The sequence below is a fragment of the Paramisgurnus dabryanus genome, chromosome 2 (genome assembly GCF_030506205.2).
Source record: "Paramisgurnus dabryanus chromosome 2, PD_genome_1.1, whole genome shotgun sequence".
Taxonomy (NCBI): Eukaryota; Metazoa; Chordata; class Actinopteri; order Cypriniformes; family Cobitidae; genus Paramisgurnus; species Paramisgurnus dabryanus.
Window position 1 is genome coordinate 25,043,722 of NC_133338.1, and position 17,255 is coordinate 25,060,976.

General features: G+C 39.6%; 1 protein-coding gene across 1 annotated transcript in view; it reads left to right on the forward strand.

Annotated features, from left to right (window-relative positions):
- The window catches only part of LOC135730829 (uncharacterized), a 71,992-nt gene that overhangs the window by 26,466 nt on the left and 28,271 nt on the right, over positions 1 to 17,255 (forward strand). The window contains exon 2 of the mRNA XM_065248788.2: positions 14,126 to 15,778. Coding sequence (XP_065104860.1) covers positions 14,126 to 15,778 — 1,653 coding nt within the window. The remainder of the gene's footprint in view (positions 1 to 14,125; positions 15,779 to 17,255) is intronic.

Genomic DNA, 17,255 nt, shown 5'->3' on the forward strand with positions numbered 1-17,255 from the left:
TGTACAGATATACAATTGTGCGTCTTTGTCTTTGCTAACAAAGAGGCGTGTGTGCGCATGTGTGCGCACATGTGTGTGTTTATGCCCCAAGGCTGATCTCTGCTTGAGCTTGGCCTAATGCCACTAAACCCAGCCTAAGCTGACCTATTTCCAAATCACCTCCGCCCCCGACTCACACATGATCTTCACTTCTCATCCCTCCCGCTTGTCAGAAACAGTCAGCACATGTACACATTCATAACAGATTGTGTGTTTGTTTAGCAGGTGTGTTCCCTTTGTACGTGCTCATGGATCTGTTAATGTGTATCCAGGTTCCTGTTAAGAGGCGTTGAGCTCATGCGTGTGTTTGATTTGTTTCTGACTAAAAGCTACTCTTGAGCAGTGCGTTTCCTCTGCACACCTGCGGTACAACATGTTGAGTAGGAAATCTTTTTAAATGCTGTAGGGTATGTGCGCATTAGGGTCTGGGATGAACAGATATATGCCCACTAAAGTGAAGTCAACACATAGCAGCAGCAAGTATGAACCATACACAGGTTTTTCATCCATGCTTACTTAAAAAGCTTTATTAAAATCAGGCCCTGTTGATATATCAGTATGTGTTGATCTTTCATACTGTGTTTTATTTATTTGTGTAATCATACAGTTTCCTCACAGTTCAATTGATGAAAAAGAAAGTTGTGTAAACAACTGTGAAACTATCTTTACTCCATCAGGTCAAAGGCATTTGTGAGAGGTGGAGTGGTGTACAGCAATGCAGGAAGTAGAGATCATTCATACAGGTCACCACCCAGTTCATGATGCATTTTGACGTACGTAGTGTATCATCCTGTGTACTGTACTGTAAGTGTGAGGATCTCCAAAACACAGTAGATAGATGCTTCAGACACTCCCTTTCATTTGGCTAATTTCAGTGTTTTTGTTTTAAAGAATGGATAAATTGGATGGATCATACCCATAATTTCTATATGCTCCAGAATACAGATGACAAACTTTTTGACAGTTTTATTGATTTTATTGAAGTATAAACCCAGGTTTCTAAGAAGGACTGTGACATCATGAATGACGAGAACCTAGTGAAGGCCAGAAAAAAATGGGAATTGTGTTTGTGCGTGTTTGACAGTTTTTTATGGGTTTAGGACATAAGGACAGTGCATCTGCTGTTACTACGGTGTTTTTGATTTTGCCACAGCCACACTTTCTCTCTCTCTCTCTCTATCCCTATACACACACACACACAGAGAGAGAACAGCATAATCCATTGTAAACAGACTTCAGGTCCTCACACAGAAGTGAAGGAGACTGCTGATAGTCTTGGCACATTTGACGCACTAGCGGGTCGACTTGCGTCACCTCTCTCTCCTCAGAGTGGTGTGAAAGTCTACTGATACAAAACTGCCATGATGTAACCTCAGGTTAACTTCTGATTTGAAAACCCGGAAAATTTGTTTTTAATATATTTTTGCACGGATTACACTGCTTTTTGTAGTGACCTCTTTGAAATATCTCGTCCTAAGTGATGATTTTGGTGACTTTCTTGGAAATGCTGTAATTTGTTCTTTAAAAAGATATGCTTACAAGGTATATTCAGTAGGGGAGTCACGATTCTTCAAATCCTCAATTAATTTTTAGATTCTAAGGTCACGATTAGATTCGATTCTTGATTTTTACATTTTTTTTAAGCACAAAAAAGCACAAAAAAATGCTATGCCACTTTAGACTAGTCTTTTGTGAAATGTAATATCTGACCTTGAACCCGGAGATGCCCTGCCATGTTAGTTGTGCTGCCAGTGGAAAAATATGGTACACGCACATAACTGATAAAACGAAACTTCCTGTCAGATGAAAATTCCTGTCAGTACTTTGCACCTTAAAAACACGCTTTTATTACCGTCAGACGAGATTGTGAAACAAACTATACCCCAATAGGTCATGTTTAAATGCTGTTTTCATAACTCTTAACAACTGAAATAAGTCAAAATGAGTTGTGAAACTTAAACAGATCTCAGTTCAGAGAAACGACTGGTCCTGTCATCTTTTCTGATTGAGTTCAGCTGAAGGCGGGAGGCGCTTGCTGTTTTTTGTTTCCCATATAAAGAGCAGCTCGCGTGTTGTCTCCTCCATCTGCTATCTTTGAACTGGCTGTAGCTAGCTAATACAGAGGATGTTAAATCACAGCACTCAACATGAGTTTTTTCCCGCTTGGCAAGCCGACCGGACGTCACATGGGCCGTGGCGGCATCGACGATTACATTTTTTAATTCGAAGTTCGAGGTTGTAACTTAATTTTGATCGATTTCGATTTAAAATCAAAATCGTGACACCCTTAATATTCAGATACATTTTTACTGGTATGTAAATGTCAAATGTGGTTGAATAATCTGACCTTTACGGTTATTATTTGTTTTGCGCAAAAGTTTATTACATATACTTTATTTACCAGTGTCTTGTCTGTCTTAATGCTAGAATTCAGTCCTTCCAGAAAAACGCTGAGTTTTTTTGTGATTTTTGCGGGCAAAAATCCTTGATCTTTCAGCACGTTTTCTTAAAAAATTTGATGGAATATGCGGGATATTTATGCAATTTTATGCAATGAAATTGCACGAACTTTGGGGGAACTTGCAAAAACTGTGGGAACTTACAAAAACAGTTTTCAGCTTTTTCAGCTTTTCAATGATCTTCACGTCACATAATCACGTCACTTCATAACGTTCCCATGGCAACAGGGGACATGGCTGCACTTGTGTGAGGTAAATGCAAAATTTTTCAGCTTCCTGCTAAGATATATGTGATTTTTGCTACGAAAATGCAGGGATAATGAAATCATGCAAGCCACACACATTTTGCGCACGGAAATCTGCAATTTATGCTGCGAAAGTGCGGCGTTTTTGAAAAAATGCGTCCCCCGCATAAATATGCGGACTTTGGCTGATTATGCGTTAAATCATGCGATTGCATAATCACGTTTTGGATAAAATGCATAGAGCAGGAATAACATAATTCCTAAATCTGAGTAAAGAGAGGAATAGGGGGTCCGAATGGAGCGCAGGAGCCGGGGACGATGGGTAAAAAGTAAGAGAGGAAGAGGAAAGAGAGAACAGCTGTGTCTCAGTGGCCTTAGAGCTGCAGGTGGGACCTCATCAAACAAAAGACACTCAGTCCTGGCGTCTCTGTCTTTCTCTCTCACCCGCTGCCTTTTCACATCTTGGCAATATCTCTGTCCTTTTTTCAGTCATGCAGCAAATGAGCTTGTGCTCAAGCTTGTTTGAGAGAGATAGAGAAAGTCTTTTTGCTCTTATTTCAATGCTGTCTTTTGATCACGGCATGACGCTGGTTACAACCACACAGGAGATTAAGCCAGACGTACACCTGTTCTGGTCACACATACAAAAACACACTGACACACATACAGATCACTGTAATCGGTTCATTGTAGGTTAGGGTGTTTATGCAACATTAAAACATGGTTCCTCCTAGCAGCTAAACATGGGACACTTTCATAACACATCTGATGCTTCACTTCCTGTCCCACATGAAGCAGACAGTCGTAATGCAGATTAACAGCTCGACACCTGATGGATGAGCTGTGTATCAAAACACAGAGGGGTTGAATGTGGACATATGTGGTGCAGTGATGATAGGAGAGAAAGAAAACAAAATTAGGCAAATGATTAAGTCTGGAAATTTTTTAGTGTACAACTGACCTGGTAAGTCAACTCTCTCTCTCTCTCTCTCTCTCTCTTTCTCTCTCCTTTTATTATTTTTTCCCCTCAAAAGTCCCAAAAAGTGACTCATGGTGGAAGTGTAAATATAAGTGTCTATATTTTCAATGTCTCGTATATGTTTACATGGCAATGTTTGTGCATGCGTTAGCGTGTGCAGTTGTGTACCTGTTTGTACTTTGTTGGCTGGGAGTGATATATAACACACGCATATGCGTAACCACCCTGCCCTATAATGTTTCAGTGACATGAATGAGGTCTTTATAAAAGGGAGTTTCCTCAGGTCAAGCCAATCCACCCTACTTGTATCATGACATCTGGAAAAAGCCCTCTTCATTTTTGAAACCGATACCTACTTTTCCCAGTAACCCCATAGCTGAGAGAAAAAATATATAAATAAGACATTATTATCAACCTCACAAAGTGTCAACCACAAAATAACAATGACACGGCATGACATTTTTATTTAGAGATAAAGTCCGACAGAACCAAATCGACCCAACGCGCATGTGTTTTTTTTCTCTCGCAAGTATAGTACCAGTACGACTTAAGATACATTTACAGTATATATACTTATTCGCATGTGCTATTTGATCAGTAAATGCCTTATAAAGCATGTACCTTATTTTTGTTTACACCAGCTGAACTACAGGTGTTACACAGTGCATAGAAAAAGCATGGGATTACTATAGTACATATCCACATAGAGGAACATTTAACCAATGCTTTTGGTTAAATATGGATGTCAAGAAATAAACCAATTCATCGTTCTAACCAACCAAGTGTACAAGAAAAAGAGCCATGCATGTGTTTGTGTGCTTATCTGCTTGGATTTAAAGATATTGCTCAGTCTAGATTGTGGAGATCAACAGTGGTCTTCTGTCTGTGGAGGAAGGCCATTTACAAAGCCATTTATTTTATTACTCTTCCATTCAGCCCTCGGAGGCTCAGTAATCTGCCTTTAAACCATTACTGCAGGAAGAGAGAGAGAGAGAGAGAGTAAAAGAGAGGGAGAGAGATTGAGAGTTGTAGTTAGGGGTGGGCGGTCACACTCACAGGTCCTTCCCTTAGGGCCGGGCTTACAGTAAAGCAGCTGGCCTTACACACGCAAACACTGCAAAGTCTGTTGTATGCCTGTGAATGCATTGAATACCATTTGTGAATGAGAGCATTTGGTGTAGTAGCTCATTATTGGAGTTATAAAGGTCATGACCCTTGACTACTAATGCAACTAATGTTGTTACTGTTTGGTTGTGCGTGCTTGTTTTTGATTCACACATTACAGTAACAGAATATTTGTGGGAATTGTTCATTATATGTTGGATATGCAGTTTGCTTAACAAATCTTCATTGTAAGATTTGAAAGAAAACAGAAAAAAAATCCTCTAAAAGAGAACTTTCGCAACTTTCTAATATAAAAGAATACAGTAACACAAGACTATCCACCTTGATGACACTTGTTTAGTGTTTGGAAACTCGGCCCGCCCGGTTACAGTGAATTATCAAGAGGAAGTAGGAGAGCTGATAAGTCGGAAGAACGAAAATAAGAGTAAAGTGTGAAAGCTTTTGCCACTCTTGGACTTATGTGGCTCTCATTGAGCTTCTGAAGAATCCCATTGATATAAAAGAGAGACACTTTCAGATCTCTGCTAACTGATCAAAACTGAAACAGGTGCGTTTCTTGCGTAATGTGTGCAAAGTGTGTGCAAAGGGCCAGGATTAAGAAACACTGGTGCTTTGGTGCTTGCAATGGCACAAGCTCCATCTATGCACCAGTTTACCTTGGATAGAAGCGCCTGACAAGTTCGTAAATGTTAAAAAATTTCAACTATAAAACCATGGCTTTGGTTAGCTGCTGAATATGAATACTGTGTCGCTTATTAATTTGGATGAGTGTTGCTGTTTTCTCCTACAATCACTCTGCCCTTCTTTTTCCATCTCTTTCTCTCTCTCTGTGCTCTTTCAGATTGTCTGCCATTCTTTATTCAGCCTTGTATTCATTTTGATTCTGCTCTCGCAGCTGACAAGTGTGAAATGAATACAGTATCTGTTCACTCCCTCTGTTCTTCCCTCTCCCTCCCTCTTTTCCTCTCTCTCTTTCTCTCTTCCCTTTGTGTATTTTTGCGACTAGATTCTGAAGATTTGGAAAGTTGATTCTCTCTAAGCCTTTTCTTATCTATGAAGACATACAAAACTGAGTATCTTACTACAGTCTATTTGCTCTTTCTCTCCTGCTCATGGGGATAGACTGTAATTGTGCGTGAGTCAGAAAGAGAGATAGAGGCAGAAGTACTACTGCTGAAGCGGAGAGAGAGAGAGACATTTCTAGATCACATAGTTAAAAGGTCAAAATGTCAGGGGGTTAAAGACAAGTGGGTACAGCCTTTTAAGGAGCAATGAAAATATAGATGGATATTTTCTTTTTATAGTATTGATCTCCTCAGTTCTGTTGTATCACACGCATTGTCTGCCAGTGGCGCAATTGATCGTAAGAAGCTAATAATAGGCTAATAATAAGCATAAATGATGATGATGATTTAGAGCAAATACAAGAGAACTGTAGGATTAACCAATCAAATATTTAATTAGTACATTTTTATGGGGTATCACTATCATTGCAAAGGTGGCAAACGATGGTTCTATGGTGCCATAACAAACCAATGAAATTAAATCATCTCAGTAGACACCGATGCAAACCTGACAAAGTATTTAACGGTAAATGGCTATAATTGTACAAGGTCTCATCATCCTGTGTGGTCACTATAAAACCTGTTCATAAAAGATATAAAGGAATCTGAAAAGGAGTGGATGTGTGGATGTTTTACCGCCGCTTTGACGCAGCTGGAGTGTCCGGTGAGACTAGGAGAGCTGCTAAATAAGCCCTGCCCTGCAGCTGCTCTTATATATAGACACACACACTTTCTCACACTCACTCCATCTCTCTCCTGATTTATTCATAAAAGTGCTTGGATGTATCTTAAAACTGACTGAGGAATACCACCGGGATAACTGTGTCTGGTCAGGATAACTAACAAGTAGCTACAAATGCAGTAAAAAAATCACTGAATGAACACTTCCTTTCTGCGTGAGCACAGATGTGCCTACACACACAGATCCAAACAAAGACACACTGTATTGCGTTTCTCTTCTCTCAGTTTCCTTTTGTCTTTGTCCTGCGTTTATATTTCGCTATGAAAAGGCTGTGCATCTCTTTCTTTCTCTCTCTCTCTCTCTTACACACTCGCTCACTCACTCCTCACAAGTTCATTGACATTCATTGAACACAGCACAGAGCGCTCAGACCTTCCGGCACTCTGTGCTCAGAGTCTGTTTGTGTGTGTGTGCTAGGATTTGTTCATCTCTCTGGCTTTGTGATTATAAATGTTATTCTGTATCAATAATTGAACACTTCTGGTTTTCTTACAGAATAACTGTGTAATCTGAACAGATGCAATAGCATGCTTTTTTGCCGCCCGTCTGTGTACACTGAAAAAAAATTATTCTCCTAATGAGAATATCTTTGTTTCTAGTATAAAAAAAATGAAACTACAACATTATGTGCACAAAAGAGAATGTATGTAACTTGAATACAATTCAAACTAATTAAGACAAACATGCTCATGTTTAAGAGATGTTATGTTAAAACAAACCATAAAATCTCAAACGGTTTTGCTGGTACACGTGTCCTGTTTTTAGTGAATCTGTGTTTGTTTGTATATTTTTACTGGAAAACAAGTCAAGGGTTCTCATTGAGAAATTTTTTTTGCAATGGCGAGAAGAGAGAGTGCAAGGTGTAGTTGGGGTATTCCCTCATTCTGACTGTCTGTGACTTGTTACTCATCATTTACTGAAATCAAAACCGGAAATTATCCGAAAACCACACAAACAAACATTCGCGCTTACGCTTTGTGTGAGAGTGATTATCGAGAATTGAAAGAAAAACAATAGCCGATTCAGAGTAAAAGTGTCACAGCTTTGTAAACATCACTATCTCTTCATCCTGATGAGAATTCAAGGGACAAACCACATCAAAAAATACAAAAAGGCATTCACACACATTTTAAAGTGTTAATGTCATTTATAAAAATTAGTTTGATGTCTAGGGTGAAATATATAGATTTTATACATAAACCAACAAATAACAGATAATTATATAATATAGATGTATATGGTAGTGAAAATGAAATGTGATCACTCATTTCTTTTTCTTTTATGCTACAAATATATGAAATCAATGAGACTATTATTATAACATGGTGCAATTTTCAATCATATGGTAATAAATTGCTGTATGTCGATTATATTTAAGACTAATGACTTTAAAGAAATCAATATCTGTAATCAGTTCAGTTTCTTATTCAATTATCCACACAATTATTACTTCCTAATGATGATTTTAACATGATTGCTGGTAGCTGCACATTTTGGGGAGGATAGTAGCTTAGAGAATAAAGATCTGGGCTTTTACTGTAATCGGATGGTTAGCAGTTCATGAACTGTAGAATTATCGGCATCCCCTATCTCCTTTTTGCCCTTGAGCAAGGCACTTAACCCTGGGCTGTTCCTTAGGGAAGGGCCTGTGCAATAAAAGTGCCGTAAGTCACTTTGTGTAAGAAAGTGTCTGCTAAATGAGAATTTTTAAGTAATTATAAGAAATTTCCATTTAGAAACTTCTTTAATAATAAATGCATAAATATGCATAAATACACAAGCAATTATTAAAATTCTGTATGAATTCTCAGCTTTAAAACTATTTTGTAGAGAATATATGATCTTTAATTATTGAGCGTAGAAAAAGTGGTTATTTCATGGCTTGTTGGAAAGCTTGATACTGATTGGCCAGTCGTGACATTTGCAGGTTTGTTATTCCAAGATAACAACCGGTCGAAATAACACACGGTAACTCCGACGCTGCAAATCATTTTGACAAGTACATTTTAATATTACACAAAAAAATAAAAATGTCTTTAAATGACATATATGACATTATATTTACAAATGATTAAACAAAATAGCGTATTTGTCACATTTGAACGTCTTGTCAGATCTTAAAACTGAAAGTAAAAGTTTTTTCCTCACGGCAGGTATGCATCACCGTATTTTTCATTTTTGTTGCTCCAGATTTCATTTTTTTCCTAAAATGCATGGATTTGAAAAGCTCTGTGTCCCTAATTGGCCAGCTAATCTGTACGTTGTGATTGACCTGAATACCTCTGACGTCAGCCGGAAATTTTACACTCCTTACCATGTTTAAAAGGTTTGCTCACAATGCAATGCTGACAGGAGTTAACTTGCAGGCTATGAGTCAAACCGGGAGAATTATGAGAATGTCGTTCTTGTCTACATCGCCAATACCAGGAAGTAAACTGTTGTCTACAATCCGTGTGTTTGTTGTAGTCCAAGAAAAGAAATGTATGTTGGAGATGATAACTCGCATCATCGTTTACTTTAGTGTTTGAACCTTTTGCATATCGTTAACATAATACACACCAAAAGAAAATGTAAAAACTTGAATCGGACAATAGGTGCTCTTTATCATTTAAAATAATGTTCCTTGTCTTACTTATGAGGTAAATAGCAGTGTAATAAGCAAGATTATGTACAGGCAGCTAGTTGCTATCATCACGTCGGGATCACACTTTCGGGGCTTATTTCTGCGATAAGAACGTTTTGCCTATTTATAACACGCATAGAAATACACATTCAGCAAATTTAAAGCGAAAGTATTTAATGAAGGTATAATACATGCTGGGAGCATTCGGTCAATATCATGATCTCAAATTTTGTCAGAGGTGGCGTTTAGCTGTTTTTGAGCTCTTCATATGTTAAGATACCTAACATCTAAATTTCAATTTGAATCCTAAACACAAGCTTTATTTTCTATTTACATTAAACAAATTATATCTCATTTTAAAGGGAGCATACAAAGTAATCCTCTTTGTTGTTCTTTTCCCAGAGGAGAATTTAGTGATTCGTCTTTGTTTTGTTTCAATTTTTAATCAGCTTCTGTTAAATTTACAGCTTTATCCGTCCAACCCTCACTTGAATGGACTTTTTATTAAACCTTTTATAGCTCACTAGTTGTATTGATTGAATAAGTGTAGTATTTCAAACTGATGCTATTGAAATAATATTTAGCTTATTCATGCTTGTTTGAAGCCAGGTTAGACATAATTTTCTTTCATGGGTCCCCTAAAGTAGTTTTGGCCACCTCCAGGCCACCCCATTTATCAAACTCTAGTTCCACCACTGAAAGTTTTTAAACATTTATTTAGCCAGGCAGGTCTCCTCTGAGCAAATGCAAGGTCAGAGGGTTTGTACTGTAAGTGTACAAGATGACCATGTTTGCATTTATGCTAGAAATAACAGTCAAGACAGAAACTATCAGCAGAACTGAACAGAAATAACTAACACAAACAGACACACAGACAGTAAGGCAGTGGCGCATGGCTGGCGGGCTATTCTTTGTTTATTAGCATATCTAGATGACAGTGCCATCGCAGAGGCAGCGGTAATTAAGGGCACAACAATGGAAAGCGTAATGATGATTGGCATACCATTACATGCCACACGGAAGGAGGGAGGGAGACAGTGAAGGAGAAAAAGAATGCATCGGGAAAAGAGATAAATGAAGTGTGCTCTTTTATTCTCAGCAGGGCCACTACTTCGGCAAGCGTGCAGGTTTGAGTGTGTGTGTGCGCGAGTGTGTGTGTGTATGAATATATGCAAACGTGTTAGCTTTCACCGACAAATCACTTGTTTTCCGTTTCCTTCCCTGTCACACAAGCACACTGATTTCATGTAGATGGCTTATTTAGAGGAGAGGGATCTTCTTACTCGCTTACTTGCTTTAACAGCTTTATAGCCACCCATCGTTAAAACGCCTTGTGTTTCATACTAAAAGTCCACTTGGTTGCTAATTCATTCTTACATGTCCGTATACTGTACTTGCCCCCATAATGTATGTAATGTCTTTACACAGTCTTTTGTAAAGAAGTTAGTTGTGCACTGTACATTTCATGTTGCGTTGCTGTGCGCATTCAATGTCCCAAATGGGATTAGTAAAGTACTTGTATCTAACTCAGCACCTCTTAGTTGTATGTATGTATGTATGTATAAGTGTTTGTCTGCGTATCTTCATATTTATATATGACTCTCTGGCACGCGTGCATATATGCGCACATTAGACGTGTTTGTGTTGGTCTACGAAGCGAATCTCTGTTTATGTGTGCAAAAAGTGACTCCAACCCCCTCCTATTCTGTTTCTTTTGGCATTGACCTTCTCTCTGCCCTGCTCTGTGTCTCTCTCTCTCACTTTCTCTCACACACACAAACACACACACACACACACACACAGTCCTCATCCTGTTGCTGTGTTTTGTAACATGATGTGCTGTCCTTAATATCCTTTTAAAACTAATGGGGACAAGCTTCTGATATCCTTAAACTAACTTGTAAAGAATATGTTTATTTTGTCCTCATTTATACAGTTTTATATTTTATTCATTCATTCTTCTATGTGTCTTGATGTATTTGTGTATGTACTGGAGGCTTCATTTACCAAGGAAAATGTCTTGTGTGTCCAAGCAGGCTTGGCAATAAAGATCTTTCTGATTCACTAAAGCAGTCCTTTTGACTTGGTTTCACTTACTTAGTGAGTCATTCAAAAAATTAAAGTGTCAAAGATTCCATAACTTTCTCTCAACGTCTGTAAAAGAGTCCAAAAGCGTCTGAATCACTGATTCGTTTTGGTTGACCGAGCAGACAGGGACACCATGGCTGAATAATCAGCTGTTGCAGATATGGATCGATAGAAGCCGTCATGGAAATCTCTGTGCGTGGAGCTGATGGGCAGAACGGTGATAAGACAAATGTCATTGCATTGAAATATCCCAAACGCAAACCTGTAAAATGCACAGCTTAAAACTAGTTATTTGCATAACTGTAATGTATATCATTAATATGAATCGCACACATAAATGAGCTGTATAGATGCATATAAATTTCAAGTTCATCTTTCGTTGCTGTATATATTTTAATCAGTACACAATAACAAAATAATCTTTACAAAAAAGTTTATCATACTCATGAACCACAATATTTACATGGTCCTTTAAAGGAAAACATCACTGTTTTCAATATTTTACTATGTTCTTACCTCAACTTTGATGAATTAATACATACCTATCTTTTTTCAATGCGTGCACTTATTCTTTGTACAGTGACTCGTAAATGTGTTAGCATTTAGCCTAGCCCCATTCCTATGGCTCCAAACAGGGATGTTTTTAACGTCCATGTTTTCCCTATTTAAAGACTCTTACATGAGTAGTTACACGAGTAAGTATGGTGGCACAAAATAAAACTTTTGTTTGGAGCCAAAGGAATGAATGGGGCTAAATGCTAACACGTTCAAGAAGCGCTGTACAAAGAATAAAAGTGCACGCATTGAAAAAAGATAGGTTTGTATTAATTAATCTAAGTTAAGGTAAAAACATAGTAAAATATAAGTTTTCCTTTAAGGTTTCCAGTAATAGCCATTAGTACGTATCTAATAACATGATAATGCCATCGTACCAACCTTTAATGCATTTTAAACCGAACGCCCACAAAATCCATCATTCCAATCAATGCGATCTACACACAGACTGCACTAATTTACTAACCCACCTCTGTCCCTGTACCATTTTGTTTTGCTTACTGCGCCGTGTGTATGTTTGTGCGGTTTCAGTGCAGCTTTAATGAGAATGCAATCAGATGTATGCCTTACCAGCTATAATTATGAAGAATATGCACAGCAGTGTGGATGATAGGTCTGCTCTCTGTCTCTCTTTTGCCAACGTTCAGCGCTGACAGATGGTTGTGTCAGTCATAATGGGACAAATCCGATCGCTACCGAATGAAAGGCGTCCCTCCAGCAGAGAGGGAGAGCGAGGGAGAGAAAGAAAGAAAGAGAAAGAAAGAGTCGATGTGTCTATATTGATGTGTTTACTCGGGGTGAAATTGGCATCCATTAGAGAAAGGATTGTGTGCGTGTGTGTCAGTGAGCATACAGGCACTAAAATGAAGGCTGCATTAATTCATATTCTGTTACGAGTGCACAGACACTCTTCTTCTTCGTCACTGTTTCACACACACACACGGCAGGGTGGACTCCACAGACAGCTTGGCGATGCCGGGGAAGGTGTGTCTCCAGAGTTCTATTGTTCTAGTCAGAGAGGAATCTATGTGAAAAACCTCGTAGATAATAAACGGGTGGGGGTGAAGCAAGAGGAAAGAGTGCTTTTGTAGAAAGTTGTCCACGAATGTGCTTTGAGACGTGTGAGGAATAGTACTTCAAAGATAATGTTTATGTGTTTTTAGATTGTATCTAGATTTGGAGAGCTACATTTCTAAATGATGTGCATAAAGTCAGAGAAAGGGTTAAAAATCCTCATAAAATAAAGAGAACGAGAAGAATGTGAGAGGGCAAAATACTTCAAATTTTTCTGTAGCTGGAATGTTGTGGTAAATAATTGATCCAGTTATAAATGAGTTATTTAGAAGTTCTTCTTCATCTTCCTATTGGGTTAAAATTGGCATAGAACAAACATGATTTCTACTTCGCTTTGAGTTTCAGACATCTCCTCTATTTCATGAACTAACACTGCTTTATTTTGAGCCACGTTTCTGGTTTATTTGGAAAAAAGTAAAGTTAAGTGAATATACAATTAGAGTCTAACAGCGTTCTGTTTAATTCAATGCTTACTTTGTTGCTTTTGATAAAATAAATTCCTCTGAGGCTGCACATCTGAAAAAAACGCCAGACTCTGTCTTTATATTATGTGATTTGCAAGTTTGCAAACAACTTCATTGTGAATGTCAATGAGAGTTTTTTGATTGGCGGCTCTTTAGTCTTAATCCTCTAAGAGGGCTCTCCGGAGGGCTAGAATAGGGAGCATGGTGTAACAGAGAAGGCGTGCAGGGTTTTGACCCACGCACTAATGGAAACGGTCTGCTGAAAGATCCCACTTCTGGCACTATTGGACAACAGCTGGGTCCTTGGAAGGCTCAGGACCAAAAAAGCACATTTTCGAGAAGGCATTCATACTGAGAGTGTTGAAAGGTTTGCCTTGAGATCCTTACAGACAATTTGTGGACAGTGACAGACCAGTCAGCTCATGGTAACACAATCAAATCATAGATAAAAGAGCTAAATATAAACTTGTGAATCAATTTTGAGAGTTAACCTGCTAGTAGATTTGTCAGATGTCTCGTTCTACCACAGTTACTCTTTAGAGATTGATGACATGATTTTTTATTTGCAAAGTCACCATTCTGTTCCTGTCAATAATGGTATATTATAGAACACTTGAAGAGACTTTAAGTGCAGTGATAACATCCCCATGTCTTTTTTTTCTTCTCAGCTGCCTGGATCCCTAAAGAGGAAATTGACTGGGGCCGTGGAGAGTTCTGCATCACTGAACGGGGTCTCCGAAACGTCTATGACCCAGGGAGGTGCTAAACGTCTATGCCTGGAGGATGTCACCCTGTCCATGGGCTCCAGTTACCCTCAGCCCCCGTTCCCTTCTGGGATGGGCAACCAGGGAGGGGTTCTGGAAGGTAACCGGCTGAACAGTAACAACAACGGTTTGGGTTCACCATATTCTGTACGTCCGAACGCTAGTCCTGGATCAACTCCCGGGGCTGGGGGAGGCCCAGGAAGCTTGGCAAATAACTTCAACCCAAATGGGAGTTCAGCCACACCTTCAGTGGAGCAGGAACTGCAGGAGATTTTGGATGAACTTACAAAGAACCCTGATCCCTCCTTACCAGAGCTTGACATTGACAATATATTAGGAAAAGAAGGTGATGACCAGGCAAATAGTACTGGGGGTTTTGTCCTCCCAGAGGGTAACGGGACACCTAAGAGGTCCCCACAGAGACAGTCACATCTGGAAGCCCACCTCACTCATTCCCCAGGTTTCTCTCAGGCCGGTTCACCACAGGTGGGTCCAAGTCCTGCAGGGGCACCATATTCCTTACCACACTCTTCCAAACCAGTGCCGTCTCCACTCACAGCGTCACCCCTTTCATCTTCCTCTTCACAAGGGCAGAACCAATCACCCATGCTTTCTGCTGCCTTATCAAGCCGACCTAACTGGCATGATGTGTCCAGGGCCCAGCACCTTCAGCAGATGGCATCAAATACCAAGCACCTTTCTACCAACAGTGCAGGTCCCACATCTGGCCAGTCTGGGTTGTCTGGATTGGGTCAACAGGGCACTTCCTGGGCAGGTCCTTCTCCACCCTACCGACCAGGAGACAAATTACCTAACTCATCTCCTCATCAGCAGCCCTTCAGCCCAGCAGGTAACATTCAAAGTCCCCAGAGCTCTTTAATCTCTAGCATGGCTCCAGCCTCATCCACTAGACCTTCACCACCCTACAGGCCAGAAAAGCTAGCCAGTCCGGCAATTGCACAGCCTCCTTTCAGCCCCCAGAACAGTCTTCTGTCTGGAAATGCTCCATCAGGGGGTTCAGGCCCTGCTATCCAAGGTTCTCAAGCAAGTTATCTTGCTGGCGTAGCCCCGACGTCAAACAGTACCCGACCGTCACCTCCTTACCGACAAGATAAACATTCAAGCCCAGCGGGGCAATGCCAGCCAGGAACACAACCCCCTACACAAGGACATCTTTTTAACTCACAAAATAATCAAGCACCTGGAATGTCTAGTCAGCTGTTTAAGGCCATCACATCCAACCAGCCACCCAGCAGCAGCCTCAAGCTCTTAATGCAGGCACAAACAGTACAGGGGAAGCCTTCACAACTGCAACTAAATAAGACCACCTCAGGTGGTTTGGGTCCAGAACCTTACTCCTTTAATAACACTAAGCCCTTACGACATTTTGACCCTGATCCCTCCGTGGCCAAACTTGGTCCTCTGGCTGTGGCAGCATACCACAATGCTAGCATGCAGCCAACACCACCCACATCAGCCGGAGGACACACGCATCTCCTGCCACAGCGCATGCAAAGGGCAATGCAGGCTGGCGCCATTGTACCTCATTGTAGAGATGTAAGTACTTTCACTAATCACTTATATGTTAAATTGCTGCATAGAATGTGAAATACTTAAGAACTTGCTTTTCACAAATTTCTGAATTAATAGTATAAAAGTGTTTGGCCTTTAGCTGTTTATCTACCTTGAGGACTAGTGGTATTTTATGTATGTGATGATTTTTGTAAGGGTTATTTACTCTTAACTTAATTTATTGAAAAAAATGGTGTCAACAACAGAATTTTTTGGGGAGGACTTGTATAGTTACCTCAATACATCAAAGCGGAGTACCTCTGGCCACATGTTTTTCCATTTTTTTGTGTAACTTTAAACATGCTTGCTACTTTCGGGGGGGAGACCTGACTTGATTTTGGATTAAGAAGAGTAGTTGGAACCCTGTGGTGTGTACCATGGAAAGGGAGCGAACAGGTGTTCCAACTCATGGGGGGCAGAGGCAGTTTAGGAGTTCTTAAAGTTTAACTAAATGGACAGCCAAACCGAGAGTAAAGGAATGTGGGTCTTTGTATGTGACAACTCTGTTAATTAGCTTGTTCCACAAAGATATTTTCAGTGAATCTGTATTTGACTAGAAATTCAGCTTGCAAAGAGGGATGTTCAGGTTGCTTTTGTGTGCCTGAAGAGTGCATTTCTGTCTCCAATCCTAATGCATGCTTGTATATCCACGCTAATAGAGAAAGAGTGTGTGTGTAAATGTGCATGCCTATAGAGTTTCAAAGTACCGCTGCACATTCTCTCTCTGCCTGGTGGGCTGTTTGAAGACAAGGTCCTCCTCTTTCAGCCCAGTGGCCCTCTTTCATCATGCCAATAAAAGATAATGAATTTTAGAGGAGAGGGAGATTGAGGGAGAAAAAGTGGGGGCTCTTTGGTGTCTTGGCATGCATTGTGCAAACTAAAGAGAGACTCTTACAAACTTTCTGCCTAGACTTACTAGCCCTCTTTCCCCTTTTGTCTGTCTATTTATCACACACACAAACATTCAATTTAACCTTTCTATTTACAATTTTTGTTCTGTTGTATGCCCTGCTACCACACAAAACATTATAAAACCATTAGCATTGTGGTTTGTTCTATTACATTATATGTTTAAAGCTTTCAGACCATGGAGTAAGGTGACACTGTAAAAAATACAAACGGAAAACAAATGTTTGATTGCTATCAGGGCTTACTCTTCACAAGAACTCTGCACAAGTTCCCATCAGGAGCTGTATTCTTATATAGTCGTTGACTCAAGTGGGGATTCCCTCATCTACCAAAAACACCTCTCTCTCTCTTTTTCTATCTCTCATGTGTCATTCTTACAGTTTATGAAGGAAGTTTGTTTGTGTGCACCCTGTCCTCTTTTTCTGTAAACCTGACTGACAGTTTTTAAGTCTATGAGAAATACAAGAAAAAAATCATATTGCAAAAAGTTCAGAAGTAATGATGGGAACCCAAAGTAATACAGAAATAAAGGACAAGGCCAGGGTTGTTTAAT